The 14550-nt window shown below is 36.5% G+C and overlaps 1 protein-coding gene across 1 annotated transcript in view; it reads left to right on the forward strand.

Moving 5' to 3' along the window:
- Fsip2 (fibrous sheath-interacting protein 2) overlaps window positions 1-14550 on the forward strand; it is a 65304-nt gene that overhangs the window by 25936 nt on the left and 24818 nt on the right. The window contains exons 15-16 of the mRNA NM_001370266.1: window positions 3467-3500; window positions 5270-14213. Coding sequence (NP_001357195.1) covers window positions 3467-3500; window positions 5270-14213 — 8978 coding nt within the window. The remainder of the gene's footprint in view (window positions 1-3466; window positions 3501-5269; window positions 14214-14550) is intronic.

Consider the following 14550-nt stretch of genomic DNA (forward strand, 5'->3'; position numbering starts at 1 on the left):
TCTGGTAAGAAGGACACATGCTCCACTATGTTCATAGCAGCCTTATTTATAATAGCCAGAAGCTGGAAAGAACCCAGATGCCCCTCAACAGAGGAATGGATACAGAAAATGTGGTACATTTACACAATGGAGTACTACTCAGCTATTAAAAAGAATGAATTTATGAAATTCCTAGGCAAATGGATGGACCTGGAGGGCATCATCCTGAGTGAGGTAACCCAATCACAAAGGAACTCGCACAATATGTACTCACTGATAAATGGATATTAGCCCAGGAACTTAGGATACACAAGATATAAGATACAATTTGCTAAACGCATGAAACTCAAGAAGAACAAAGACCAAAGTGTGGACACTTTGTCCCTTCCTAGAAATGGGAACAAAACACCCATGGAAGGAGTTACAGAGACAAAATTTGGAGCTGTGACGAAAGGATGGACCATCTAGTGATTGCCATATCCAGGGATCCATCCCATAATCAGCTTCCAAACGCTGACACCATTGCATACACTAGCAAGATTTTGCTGTAAGGACCCAGATATAGGTGTCTCTTGTGAGACTATGCCGGGGCCTAGCAAACACAGAAGTGGATGCTCACAGTCAGCTATTGGATGGGTCACATGGCCCCCCAATGGAGGAGCTAGAGAAAGTACCCAAGGAGCTAAAGGGAACTGCAACCCTATATGTGGAACAACAATATGAACTAACCAGTACCCCGGAGCTCTTGTCTCTAGCTGCATATGTATCTAAAGATGGCCTAGTCAGCCATCACTGGAAAGAGAGGCCCTTTGGACTTGCAAACTTTATATGCCCCAGTACAGGGGAACGCCAGGGTCAAAAAGGGGGAGTGGGTGGGTAGGGGATGGGGGGGTGTGGGTATGGGGGACTTTTGGGATAGCATTGGAAATGTAAACGAGGAAAATACCTAATTTTAAAAAAAACATATAAAAAAGGAAAAGAAAATATCTAATAAAAATTTTTTAAGAGTGTAAATGCAAAACATTCCTAAGGTAAAAATGAAAATGCATGGTAGAGCATGAAGATAAGTTGTATTAGCAGTGAGAGTAGAGTTGTAATGCGTAAGCATTAGGTTAAAAGTTTGAAATCTGCTGACACATAGACTATGATTAGAGCCTTATTGTTTATTAAATAAAACTCAAATAGTTTAGATCAATAATATTATGATCTAATTAGCATATAGTTAATTTGTCAGCATATAGTTAATTTGTTAATTTTATCTAATACGTAGATAAAACCATAGGCAAGAAACCATTCAATAGTGCTCTTCATTTGTGATTCAATATAGGAAGGCATATCATTGAAACCTTTCTATCAAGCGTTTATTGAAAATATACTGTGCTTAAGGACTAATGACAGATGCTAGGCAAATAGTAAGATTCACAGGATTAGTGCACTGTGATTATGACGAATTATTTTTAAGGAATCTTTATAAGCTAATTTAAAAGTCCCCCTGGTATAGTCACATCTTTCTAAAATAAATGTTTGAGATACTGCAAGCCTCCAAATATGTTTCTGAATTGCAGAATTATAGTTCTGAGTGCTTTTACCAGTGTCCATTTCTTTTATGGAAAAAGTGAATTTCTGAAAGTTTTTATCTTATAGTATTATTGATTCTATGACTTGCCTTAAAAACAATTGTTTCTGTGGATGCTGGAGATTTAGTGATTGCATAGGTCTTTGCTCCCTGTTTGCGACCTATGGCACTCTGTTAGTGAGGGAGCTATAGGACTCTATGCTTTACAACAGAAAAAACGTCTGAATGTTAAGTTTAGAAAATCTAAAATAATAAATAAATAAAACAAGGAATGTGTGGGACTTTGAGTTAATTTAACAAACCAGATCCGAGAAGAAATTGTAGTCTATGTACTTTTATGCCTTCTCCCTCTGTCTCCCTTGTCTCTCCTCTCTCCTCAAGCCTCTTTCCTTTTTTAATATTTTTATTAGGTATTTTCCTCATTTACATTTCCAATGCTATCCCAAAAGTCCCCCATACCCTCCCCTCCACTGCCCTACCCACCCACTCCCACTTTTTGGCCCTGGCGTTCCCCTGTACTGGGGCATATAAAGTTTGTGTGTCCGATGGGCCTCTCTTTTCAGTGATGGCCGACTAGGCCATCTTTTGATACATACGCAGCTAGAGTCAAGAGCTCCGGGGTATTGGTTAGTTCATATTGTTGTCGCACCTACAGGGTTGCAGATCCCTTTAGCTCCTTGGGTACTTTATCTAGCTCCTCCATTGGGGGCCCTGTGATCCATCCAATAGCTGACTCTGAGCATCCACTTGTCAAGCCTCTTTCTTATCTTCTCTTTTCCTCCTCTCTCCTCTCCTCCCATAGTCCCAGTTACCTGGGAACTCATGGACTCAATCTCCCTACCTCAACTTCCTACCTAGCTGAAAGTCCAGACATTATGCCAGGCCCCCCAAGCCAATGTCTAAGCTTCAATGATTGAAGTTTTATTTTTTCTCACAAATAAGTTGCATTATTTAGACAGCTTTTGTTTTCACAATCTAGTTTCATATTTAGAGAAAAATGTTTAGAATATATAGGCTTAAGCAAATTAAAAGGAGTAGCAATTTGACTTTATAAAATTTGGAAGTAAATCTAATTGCAACACTGTGGAACAAGATTATGAACTTACCAGTACCCCAGAGCTCTTGACTCTAGCTGCATATGTATCAAAAGATGGCCTAGTCGGCCATCACTGGAAAGAGAGGCCCATTGGACACGCAAACTTTATATGCCCCAGTACAGGGGAACGCCAGGGCCAAAAAAGTGGGAATGGGTGGGTAGGGAAGTGGGGGGAGGGTATGGGGGACTTTCGGGATAGCATTGGAAATGTAATTGAGGAAAATATGTAATAAAAAATATTTTAAAAAATGCGTTCATCACATCATTACGCCAAGATGATTGAAGTTAGTATTGAATGTTGCCAGAAACCCATCAGTCTAACCTATAATTATAAAATATTAATCCTCCACATGCTCTTTTTCTACTATGAGATGCAGCAAAAAGATGATGGGGCTTATATGATTCTAATGGGCAGATACAAGATTACCAAAGAGCTGTGATCAAAAAATTTACTATTCCATAGTCTCTATTAGAAGATCAAAGACTGCTCAGATTTTTCTTCACAGAATAAACATAGCTAAGGTATACCAGAGTTCCAACTGCCAGAGTTAGGCATAGTTCTTATGTATATACTAGGTATGATGATTCCACTCCTCTGAATAACTGAAGCCCAGTTTTTAGACTACAGGCCCACATCATAGCAGAACATTAAATAGGAACATTGAATAAAGCAAAATAAAGTTTAGGGTATTTTGTATTTATGTAGAAGAACTTTCATAAAAAGAAACTGAATAGATAATAGTAATTTTGAAAGTATCTTCATAAATTATTTGTCCTAACTTAACTCAATTATAACTATTTTCTTGATTTTACAGGCAACAAAATCTACAACATTGCTTGAAAGATAAAGTATGTATTATAAAGTAAACCAATAAGACAATATATTAATTACTGTGTTCCATTCTAGAAAAACTGTAAATCATATACTAATAATTATCTACTGGTATTTGTTGTTATTACTTTTTGCCTTTTATTGTAATAGAAGTTTATTTTTAGGTAATTTTAATAGTCTTCTATTAGTCCAAGGTTGTTTTCAAAAGATACTCTTGACACTTTAGGAAGGCCTCTTGGGTGTAGCGTGGGAAAGCATTCAGAGATCAGCCTTGACCAGCAGCATGAGATAGCAGAACCTCACCTAACATGGGATACTATTAACCAGCAGAGCTTTGCAGATATTGCTGGTGAAGTCTGTAGATTGAGTTGAGATACCTGCATTAGACGGTAGCAGTTCTCATAGGAAGAACCTGCTGCCTAAGATCTCACACGTAGATACTTATTCACCTATGAGATAAAACCCAAAACAGAAAAAATAAATAAAGATGACATAGTTTAATGAAACTGAGCTCTAGGTCTAGCCAGACTAGTCAGGGACATTGAAGAATAGCAGAGTAGTGGGCATTTCTTCACGGAATCCTGCTCAGTTCATAGGGAATGAGGCATACACACAAAACTTCAATTCAAGGAATGTTTCTCTATTTTCCATTATAATAGAAAGAAGCTGAAAAACTGAGATTCCTTTAGCCTCATTTTGCTATTTGCAAAACTTTAGGAGTTGCCCTCTTTTTTTATATTAAAATTAGAAATGCTTTCTCTTTCACCTAGCTTAAAAAATGTTGTTCTATCATCTTGTGATGATAAAAAAAAAGTTTAGATATTTTATATATGCACTCTATTGTTCATTTAGGATCATTTTCTTCTATGTGGAAATGTATGAATTATTAATAGAATTATTGATTAAAGGCTATTTATGTAAAAACTGGTTTTATACTTGCTATGGGTATAATCTGTGCTGGCCATCATCTATTATAGTAGGAAAAAAACAATTTTAACTACTTGGGGGATTAGAGCTAGGTGGAGTTTCCAAAGTTCCAAGAGCTCCAAAAATGGATAAGGGGAGATGGTGCTGCATAAATGCCAGCCTTTCCTGTAATAGTGACTTAAAATATGAATAATTTCAGTTTACCTTAGATATGTTTTTGAGCAGGACCAACGCTTGTCAACCTTATGGCCATGTCTTATGTTTTCATTTCATTTATTTTCTGCTTTCTTAGATAGTATATATTGATAAGTCAGATTTGCTCCAATGTCAGTCTGAAACATGTTAGTTTTTGTATTCCATGAATAAAGATTGTGTACTTAATGTTGTGGCATTGAATGGCTATGAAGTTGTTTTTTTATCCTCATATATAAGCTAAAAAAGTACTTCTAAAAAATCGAAAATACCTTTGTTTATATAAATACTTAGAATATATTGTTAACTGTTTTTAAAAATGTATCAGAGCAATGAAAACCGCAGTGGATTTTTGCTCCAAAAATATTTCATGAGAAGGGACTAGATAGAAATGTGCTTTGATTTCTCGATAATAAATGTTGGGAATCAATATATATAGATTCTTAAGTCATATAAATACAATTTTGTACTCAAAATAATTCTCTTTAGTATGAAACAAACCAGCCTAAAACAGTCTGAAATTTGGAATAGATTGTCATTTTCTTATAAATCATGCTGGTATTCTACTTAAGAACTGTTTAATATAAAAATTTGAATGAAACCCCCTGTCTCCCAAATTTAGAGTAAATATTTGTGTGACTTTTTTATATGGTCATCTTCTTTCTAGGTAACTTCTGAGGAATTAAATAGCATAATCCAAAACATAATGACCTGGGTTGTAGCTACAGTAACGAGTATATTATATCCAGCCATCACAAAATATGAAGAAAGAGTACAGAATAATACATACCCAGTGACTGATGACTCTGATCTTTCTTCAGATAGTTCAAGCTTCTGTAGTACATGCAGTGAAGGCTTTACATACAGAAACTACACAGCTAAAACACTTCCAGTAGATCCATGTACATTTGCCAGTGACATGCCAATAAAGAAACCACCTACACCTTTGAAACCTCCTTCTGCACACGTGGAAAGAACAGTTATTGACCAAACATATCAAAGGCAAGGACAGTCTGTGCCTTCACAAGTCAATTACCAAAAAACCAGCTTGGACTATCAATTTCCTAAGATAGGAAGTAGTAAATCAGATAGTCACCTCTTAACATCATTAGAAACATGCACTAAAAAATCAAAAGATGCTACCACAGAAACAGAGAGTTTAGAGATTTCATTGCTATATGATAAAAAAGCAAAGGCCATGGATCAGATTAAAAATTTAAAGAATGTCTTTGTAAACTTTAAGTGTCACTTGAAAGGAGAAACACAACTTATTTTAGAGAGTATTTTTCAAGAAATAATGTCTGACTTAAGCCAGGCCATTCCTTCTCTTTCTTCTGTGACTGCTGAAGTTTTTGTTGATCAGACTGAAACGGAAAGAGAAGAGTTGCTCTCCAATGTTGACATATGTTCAGTCGCTTCGGAGATTGTAGAAAACATGCTTGAGAAGCTGGAGTCTGCTGTTGAGAAAAGATGTGTGCAGATGTTTTCACAAGAAGACTTGTCAGTTGATATTAAACCAAGTTTATCAACTAGTGGTGACTATCTTTCATCCGTAGAAACAAAACCTTCAGAAGAGACACTGAGTTATACTTTGGAGCCAATGTGTGATGTTGCAGATGATATGGTACATGCCATTTTAGAAAAATTGATGATTCTTGCATCTTATAAGAAAAATGATGTTCCTCCAGAAGACACAACTAAACATTTTCAACAAACTAAGACAGAGCCAATACATAAAGTCCATCAACAAACTGAGCAAAAGAAAGCTAGCTTTGCATCTGATCCTGCTAATCAAATTGTGAAAGAAGAGATACAAAGCTTAATATCAAGTATTTTTTCACAGTCCTCTCTGGTGGGTTATGTAGAAGAAGCAATCAGCACTATACTAGGCTATGTCCAAACTGAACTCAATAATGAGAGACTTATTGCATCTGAAGAAACAGTAGTCCTTCTTCAGCTGCTGGATGATGTCTTAACTCAGCTTCACCAGCAGCCAGTAAAAGCAGGTGTTAAAAAACCTAGACGACCTAGAGTAAGGAATCTTTCTGACCCTGAAGAAAAGTATAGAGTCACTGGCACTAGACCATTTAACAATCTTAAGTCTAAAAGACCATTTCCACCCGTTAATGTTCCTGGAATGGTCCTTTATTCTGAAGATGATGATGAGGAAATCGATAACTTTGTGCAAAGTGTGCTTGATTCATCTTTCAATGATGAGAAATCAAGTTCACAAGAGCAGGTTCCCAACTATTGGCCTAAAAAGAGAGATACTTATTTTGAATCCAAAAGAAGTAATAAACTGCCAACAAAATCTACTTTTCAAAACAAAGTTGGATCTCATGACTGGGGATTAAAGTTGGAGTTGTCTCTTAGTAGTGAAGACATTGTGAAGACAAAGCATTGCTTAGGCCAGGAACCTTCCATTTTCAGCCAAGATCAAAAGCACCAAATACAAAAGGCTTCAGAAAACATAGTTAAACATATTTTAACAGATATGCTTAAGGATATGTCTTCTGATTCATCTAGTCACTTAGGAAGCCAAACTGGCAAAGGAGCTTCTGCTTTCATCTCTGAAAAATCTCAAGGACTATCAGATCAAGAATGGATGGAACAGATGTTCTCTGTGTCAGAAATTTGTGCATTTGCACATGAAATAACAGATTCTGTGATAAATATACTTCATAAGGCTTCAATGCACATTCCTAATACCATTAAAAATGCCTTTACATCAGTTCATCCCACTCATGTAGCTCCTTTTGATACTGCCCACACATCCAAAGAAACACCAAGTAAAATGCCATTTAAAGTATGGTTTGACAGTGAAAAGAAAATGAAATATTTATCTTCTCTCAACATGGAGCATGAAAAGACTTCCCAGTTAAGATCTGGAAAATGTGAACCAAAGCGTGTAAATGATATTACTGATAAGATCACTAATACAATTTTTAAAAGGCTGAAGTTATTTGTTTGTCCAAAATTGCAGATAGGCAACAAATCTTCACTGATAGAAAAATCATTACATTCTCAACTTAGTACTTACACAATGAAAATAGTCAACATCATTTTGCATGCTATACAAAGTGAGCTAGAAATCAACAAAACAAAACCAAATCTTAAGGAGACAGACCACCCCAAGTGCCATAAAAACAAAGGGTGGTTCACTGATCCCAATAAAGTTGTAGAGTCCCGTGTCACCAGTGTCAATGATGACATTATGGAAAGTCCGTTATTGACATGCATATGTGAAATGATATCAAGTACAAATGAAGATAAAAAAAATACTTCAACCTATACAGATAAAACATTATCTACATCTATATGTGAGTCTGGCAATTTTCATAAACAAAGTATTTTGTCAAATAAACAGGATAAAAATTCTTTTTGCCAGTTGTTGGCTAAACCTTGCCTTCAGCACAGCTTGGCTGATGAAAAGGATTTCAAGGTCAGTTCCAAATTGGAGGTGTTAGATCAAATTGGGGATACACTGCATGAGATGTTAGGCAAGCTCACAGGTGATCATCCTGATCCTCAGCCATCTTGCAGTCATCAAAACACAGAAACCATAGATAAGGATCCTCCAACAATGTCTAACACTCAGCTCATTTCCAAAGCAATTCTGGAAAACGTCCTTGCAAAATTATGTGATGTTGACATTGATACTAGCATTGTAAATTCTGGACCAAAAACTGTTCCCGAGTCACTTGACATAGACAACCTATCATTTGCTTCAACCATGGAGGAAATGGCCAAATGCACGAACATAATCTCTAACATAATTTCCAAAATTATGAAGGATAATAAGGAGGTGACCAAAAGCAAAGCAAAAAATGATCTTCCAACATCTTCCAAAACAGAGATCCCAAAAGAAATGTGCCCCCAAAATCTGAAAAATATTGCTTCAGATATTCTCAACATGGTTTTTGCTAAACTGGAACATTTTGCAAGTGGAAGTGTAGTAAATGTTGGTAATCTTAATGATGAAAATAAAAAAGAGCATACAGTGGACTGGGAATGTGAAAGCAACAGTTCTCCTGCAGATTCTCATGATAAATCATTGCAATCCACTTTATATAGTCATGCAAAGAAGGTATCAAATGGTATTTTGAAAGCCATTCAAACAGAATTAAATATGAACCCACCCGATTGTAAGACAGATAAAAAGAGATCACCAGAGGAGACACAAATTCTTACAAACATCGTTGATTTAATTTTAGATGTAGTATCTTCAGATATGTTTGCTGAACCTGAATCTGAGAACCAAAGCAATGAAAATTATGGATACCGACCAACTTATGGAAATTTTCTTCCTGGAGGAGCAGAATCAGATTCATTTCTAGATGATGACACACAAAATAAAGAACTTATCAGAGATGCCACATCATTCAATGAGGAAACTAGAACCCTTTCTACTGACCAGATGGGTCTAGAGAGAACCTTAAGCAAAATTGAAGTGAAACTCAAAGAACCACATAGATCTCCAATTGTTCCCATTATAAGAAATATTTTGAATGAAATTTTTCAAAGTGCTCTAATCAATCAATTAAATGTGTTTTCACTCTCACGTGCCCATTTTAGTGGAATGCCACAAAATGCTCCTACATCCTCTACTCAAACATCTGCTCACTTTATGGATCAAATGATGGGCCCCTTAGTATCTGACACAGATGTAAGTATAGTGGTAAATGATGTTGTTAGGACGGTATTTCATAAGCTTTATTCAGCTGCCATGACTGAAAGACATGTAAGTGAAAACAGAGGCAAAACCATCATCCTTTCAGCCAATGTTTCTTTCCGTGAGTGTACCTATGGAGGAAATGCCCCTGTCAGTGGGTTAAATGAAAATGTATGTGATCTTCAGTCCAGCTGGAATGTTGACAAGCAGATCAAAATAAATGTAGTTGAAGATATTGTGCAGGCAATATTAGGAAATTTAGAAACTTTTGCTGCTTCCAAAGTAGAATCTCTTTTCTGTCCCCAAGTCAAATTCACAGTTCCAGTGACTTTGCCAGTAATGCAAGAAGAGGGGTCATTAAGCCAAGCATTGTCAGGCAAAGATTCATATTCTGATAATCAACTTCCCTGTTTAGTGGATCATGGCAATCCAGAACAGATGGACTCCTGGTATCAAATGTCTTTGTCCAAATTAAATATTTATGCAAAAGATGTGGCTAGGAAAATTTTACAAGGCATCAAACATGAGTTAGATAAAGAACAAGAAAGCCCTCTCTTGACAAATAACATTGTAGTTTCTGAGAATATTGCAAGTCAAGTTGTTAACAAGGTTCTTGATATTGTGTCATGCAAAAGTAAGTGTGATAAGAAAAGTTCTGACAAAGATCATTACTCAGAGCAGCAAGTTGGTATTATTGAACAACTAGTCAATAAAAGAGAATATCGAAAAATACTTGAGTTTCAAATTCAAGATACCATTGAAGGAATCTTATGTGATATTTATGAAAACATTTTGTATCAGAATAATCTCTCATTTGCCACACCTACCCTGAAATATGGTATACCTGCAAAACACTCAGAAGCAAATTTTGAACAAGTAGTTATGGGTACAAATATTATCCCTAAAGTCTCAGTTCCTAAAGCAGATGTCATTTTGGTGTCCAAAGATATAGTGGATATTGTGCTTCATAACCTTACAAGTTTGGTTGTGCTTGCCATAAATGCAAAGGACTCTGCCCCTGCAAGAGTGGCCATCTATGACATTTTTCCAAAACCACAGTTCCAACAGCCTCTTTCTATAACACAAAGAACTGAAGAAACACCAGGGCATTTTTCACATTCAAAAAATAAGAATTTGGGTTCTCCTGATGTTTATCAGGTACCTGTAAATGGCAAAGAAGACACCAAGGAACTTGCTCCTGACCCATGCAAGGAAAACGCAAACCGCATTACTCAACCTATTTTCAATCGGTTACAGTCTTTTGCCACAGAGAGAATAAACTCACTAATGACTCCTGCATTTCAGTCTAAAGGAAATGTATTTGTTAGCCCACAATTTGAAATTGGTAAAGATGACAACTGCATTTTTCATGAACCAGGCCAAGCTGAATCTGATGTGGATGTTCTAAAATTAACAACTAGAACAGTTACTAGCCAAGAGCTTGTAGAACCCATTTTTACCAGCTGCAGAGAAAATTTTGGAACTACACCCCATTTATCACAAACTAACCTTAAGGACTATGCTGCCTTCATTGCCAGTACTATTCTGAAGCTTATCAAAAATGATTTAGACTTAGAAGTACAAAGTATGCACACATATTCAAGCCACATTTTATTTCAAAAGAATATGATTGTGAGTGAAATTGTTAATAATATCTTAAAGATTTTACCCAATAAAGAACCTATAAAGGAATTCTTTTTATCCTCACCAGAGAACTCTAGTTGTTCACAGTTAACCATATCAAGTGAAGATTTGGTGGGATACAAAGAGAAGGAAAAAGCTACCGCATTGCCACAGTTTACAAATGACTCCTTAGAAGAAAACCAAGTAACAGTAGAAAAAGAAAGCCAGAGAGATGTTTTGGAAGAAATATTTATGAGAAAGGGAGAATCAAAACCAAGAGAAAAAACCGAAATACTCAGGACAGTGGAAGAGGTTTTGAAGAAGCTGAGTCAAAAGATAATGGAAATCATAGGCCACGTCGCTCCATTTAATGAAAGCCCTCACACAGTGTCTAAGTCTAAAAGTAAAACAGCAGCTGCAACACAGAAGAAATTCTTTCAGTCACGAATTAACAATGTATCAAATGATATACTTGAAAATGTTTTGAGTGAGATGCACTCTGTGGTTGTAACATCCTTGTACAGAAATAATAAAAGCAAGAGAGAGGGAGAAATGCATGACAGCAGCGATAGCTCCTCAGTAAAACCGTCAGGCTCTAGAGAAACTAAGCCAACAAGAAAAAGAAGTAGTCCCCTGAGACTGGGGGTACCACAGATGCATCCTCATGCTGACAATTTAAATGCTCTTGTGTTAGAAAACACCATTTTGCCATATTCACCATTGCAAATTGGAAAATATTTAGTTCAAATTGTTCTAGAAAATTTATCAAATTTTGTCTCCCTGCATCTAGAAGAGGGCTATCCACCTGAAGGGAGCTATGATGACCTGTATCTTCTTAGACTTCATAATGCTAAACTCAGCCCAAAGAACAGCCCAAGGCCAGGAGGTAAAGCAAGTTTAAAAATGAGATCAAAAATCAACTCTCTCTCTAAATTTAAAACAAAACCACACCTTGGTATTAGCAGTACTAAGACCAAAATCAAGAACAAGTTATCTGCTGGAGAGAAAACTCCAAGAGAGAGCAGATCCAAAACCGCCCTTGGGCTGCCACAAACTCCACAAGTGGAAGATACCAAAACCACACTGAAAACAAAATTACCAGTTGCAGAATTAAGACTATATGCCACAAATATAATAACTGACATTTTGCAAGTAATTCTGAGCAGTCTTGAGAGAGCGGCACAACACAGAGCCATGTTTAACACGAAAGTCTTAGCATCTAGTCAAATCCTTGAAGCAAGTAAAATTGTTAATGCAGTGTTACAAGAGTTATATGCTACAAACAACGACAATTTGGCTTCTCCAATCAACATCTCAAGTCTGAGTGATCGTCGCTTATCCAAGCAGAATCTGGGTGCAGGTTATCCTACGGAGCAACCATGTTTTTATTTAGAAAATGTTTCCTCACAGTTAGAACAGATATTTCCTAAAGAAGGTATATTGAAAAAAATGTTTGACAAATGGCAAACAGAAACAAGTGATACAGAAACTGAAAAGTCTAAACTTTTAACCATAGCCGAAAACATTTTAACTGAAATTTCAATAAAAGCCAAAGATTTAGAGTATTCACTTTCACTTTTAAATTTGCCACCTCTTGAAGAGTGTGAAAACAGACTCTATGACCGCTTTAAAGGTGTCTCTACTAGAGCCGAGGACACAAATGCGCAAATCAATATGTTTGGACGGGAAATTGTTGAAATGCTCTTTGAAAAATTACAGCTGTGCTTCTTGTCTCAGATGCCTACTCAGGATAGTAATGGAATTCTAACAAGTAGGAAAGAACACGGTACCAGCAAGAGTAAGCATGGGGTTCCCACCAAGCCCATCCTCGGTGGCATACAGACTTATAACTCAAAGATGGCAGACCAAGTATCTATGAGCCCTAGCAACCAAATTGTGCATGAGATTGTAGAAAGAGTCTTACACATGTTAGAGTCATTTGTGGACTTGAAGTTTAAGCATATCTCTAAATATGAGTTTTCTGAAATAGTGAAAATGCCAATAGACAATCTCTTTCAAGCCCAACAAAGACAATTAAGCAAAAAGATGCTGCCAAAGTTACCATTTAGAAAGTTTGGTGATGAGTCCAAGCCAGGCACTATTATATCCAAAGACGATGGACAGAATACACTCTTACAGGTTCACTTATTCCATTCAGAATTGCTTACATATTCTGTCACTGCTGTCAGTGGCATGCTTAGGATAATCAAGAATAAGCTAGACAAAGAAATAAGCCAAATGGAACCATCTCCAGTTAGCATACTGAAAGAAAATATCACTGCAAGTGAGATCATTGGTACACTGATAGACCAGTGCTCCCATTTTGAAGAGTCTTTGATCAAAAACCTTCCCACCAAACATTGGTTCCAAGGAACTGAGAATGTTTACATTGTTAATCAGGTTGAATTTGCAACTCCTGTGAAAATGCCTCCATCAAACACGAGCGACACTCCTAGGACGAGGAGGAGTTCACAAGGGAGTGTGTCAGGCATGGGGTTTAGTTCCGAGGATGATATGAAAGAAAAGTATAGCGTCACATCTAATTCATCTTCACACATCAGTTCCTGTGTAGAAAACACAAATAAAAGTTTAGAGCCAATGGGAAGGTCCAACTCAGAAGCTATGCCATCTGGTTCTAGACACAAAGCACACGACCACGGCCAGAGGAAACCAAACTTTACACCATTTGAGCAAGTCACAAAAACTCACAACTTTCTTCCTCAAGGGAGTGTGTTACAAAAATTGTTTAAAAAAGTAAACGATTCCACAGAAGAGTCACTAAAACAAGTTTTGTCATTTATAGAAACGGGGAAACGTGAAAATCCAAGGGTTTTTCATTATGAGACCACCAAATCAGCTGAGCCAAATGAAATTAAGACAACTGCTCCCCCTCTCAAAATATGTTTAGCTGCAGAAAATATTGTAAACACAGTACTATCAAGTTATGGGTTTCCCCATCAACCAAACACTAACGAAAGCACGGAGACCATGAAACCATTTTTTATGTCAAGGCAAATTCCTTTGTCTGAAGTATGTGAAGGACAAAAAGATACAGAGAAAACTTTGCTCAAAACGTGGTATAGCCGAAAGGCCCTCATTCAGGAGGAGGAAAGTGAAGGTCTCGAAGCCTGCCAAGAGGATTTTTCTTTATTACACAAATGGAAAAATAAGAAACCCCAAATGACAACAGAGACTGTGGAGGAAACCAAGACCATTGTTTTCGCTGATCATGAACTTGGTCCAAATGAAATGCATTTGGTTGCAAGACATGTTACGACATCTGTGATCACACATTTGAAGAACTTCAAAACTGGAGGTAAGTAAGAAAAATTTAGTTTTCAAACTGAAATAATTTAGGGAAAACAAGAAAAGATATTTAAAAGATCTCTTGTATTGTACATTTTGATTTTCTGAAAATAGCTTTAGAAAGGTAAAATAACTATTTGATTATTTTTAAATGTTCATGGTGCATTAAAATGTTGCTAACCTAACTATTAATGCATCAAATCTAGAAGATATTTTCTTTCCATAGGCTTGCAGATAAGAGGGAGATAAAAAATAGAGAATTTTGGTTGAGCACTCACCATGAATTAAAAAGTATACAAAGTACTTACCCTTGTCTCTGCTGCTTCAGTCTATCATCAATCTAACTG

The sequence above is a fragment of the Mus musculus genome, chromosome 2, assembly GCF_000001635.26.
Source record: "Mus musculus strain C57BL/6J chromosome 2, GRCm38.p6 C57BL/6J".
Lineage (NCBI taxonomy): Eukaryota > Metazoa > Chordata > Mammalia > Rodentia > Muridae > Mus > Mus musculus.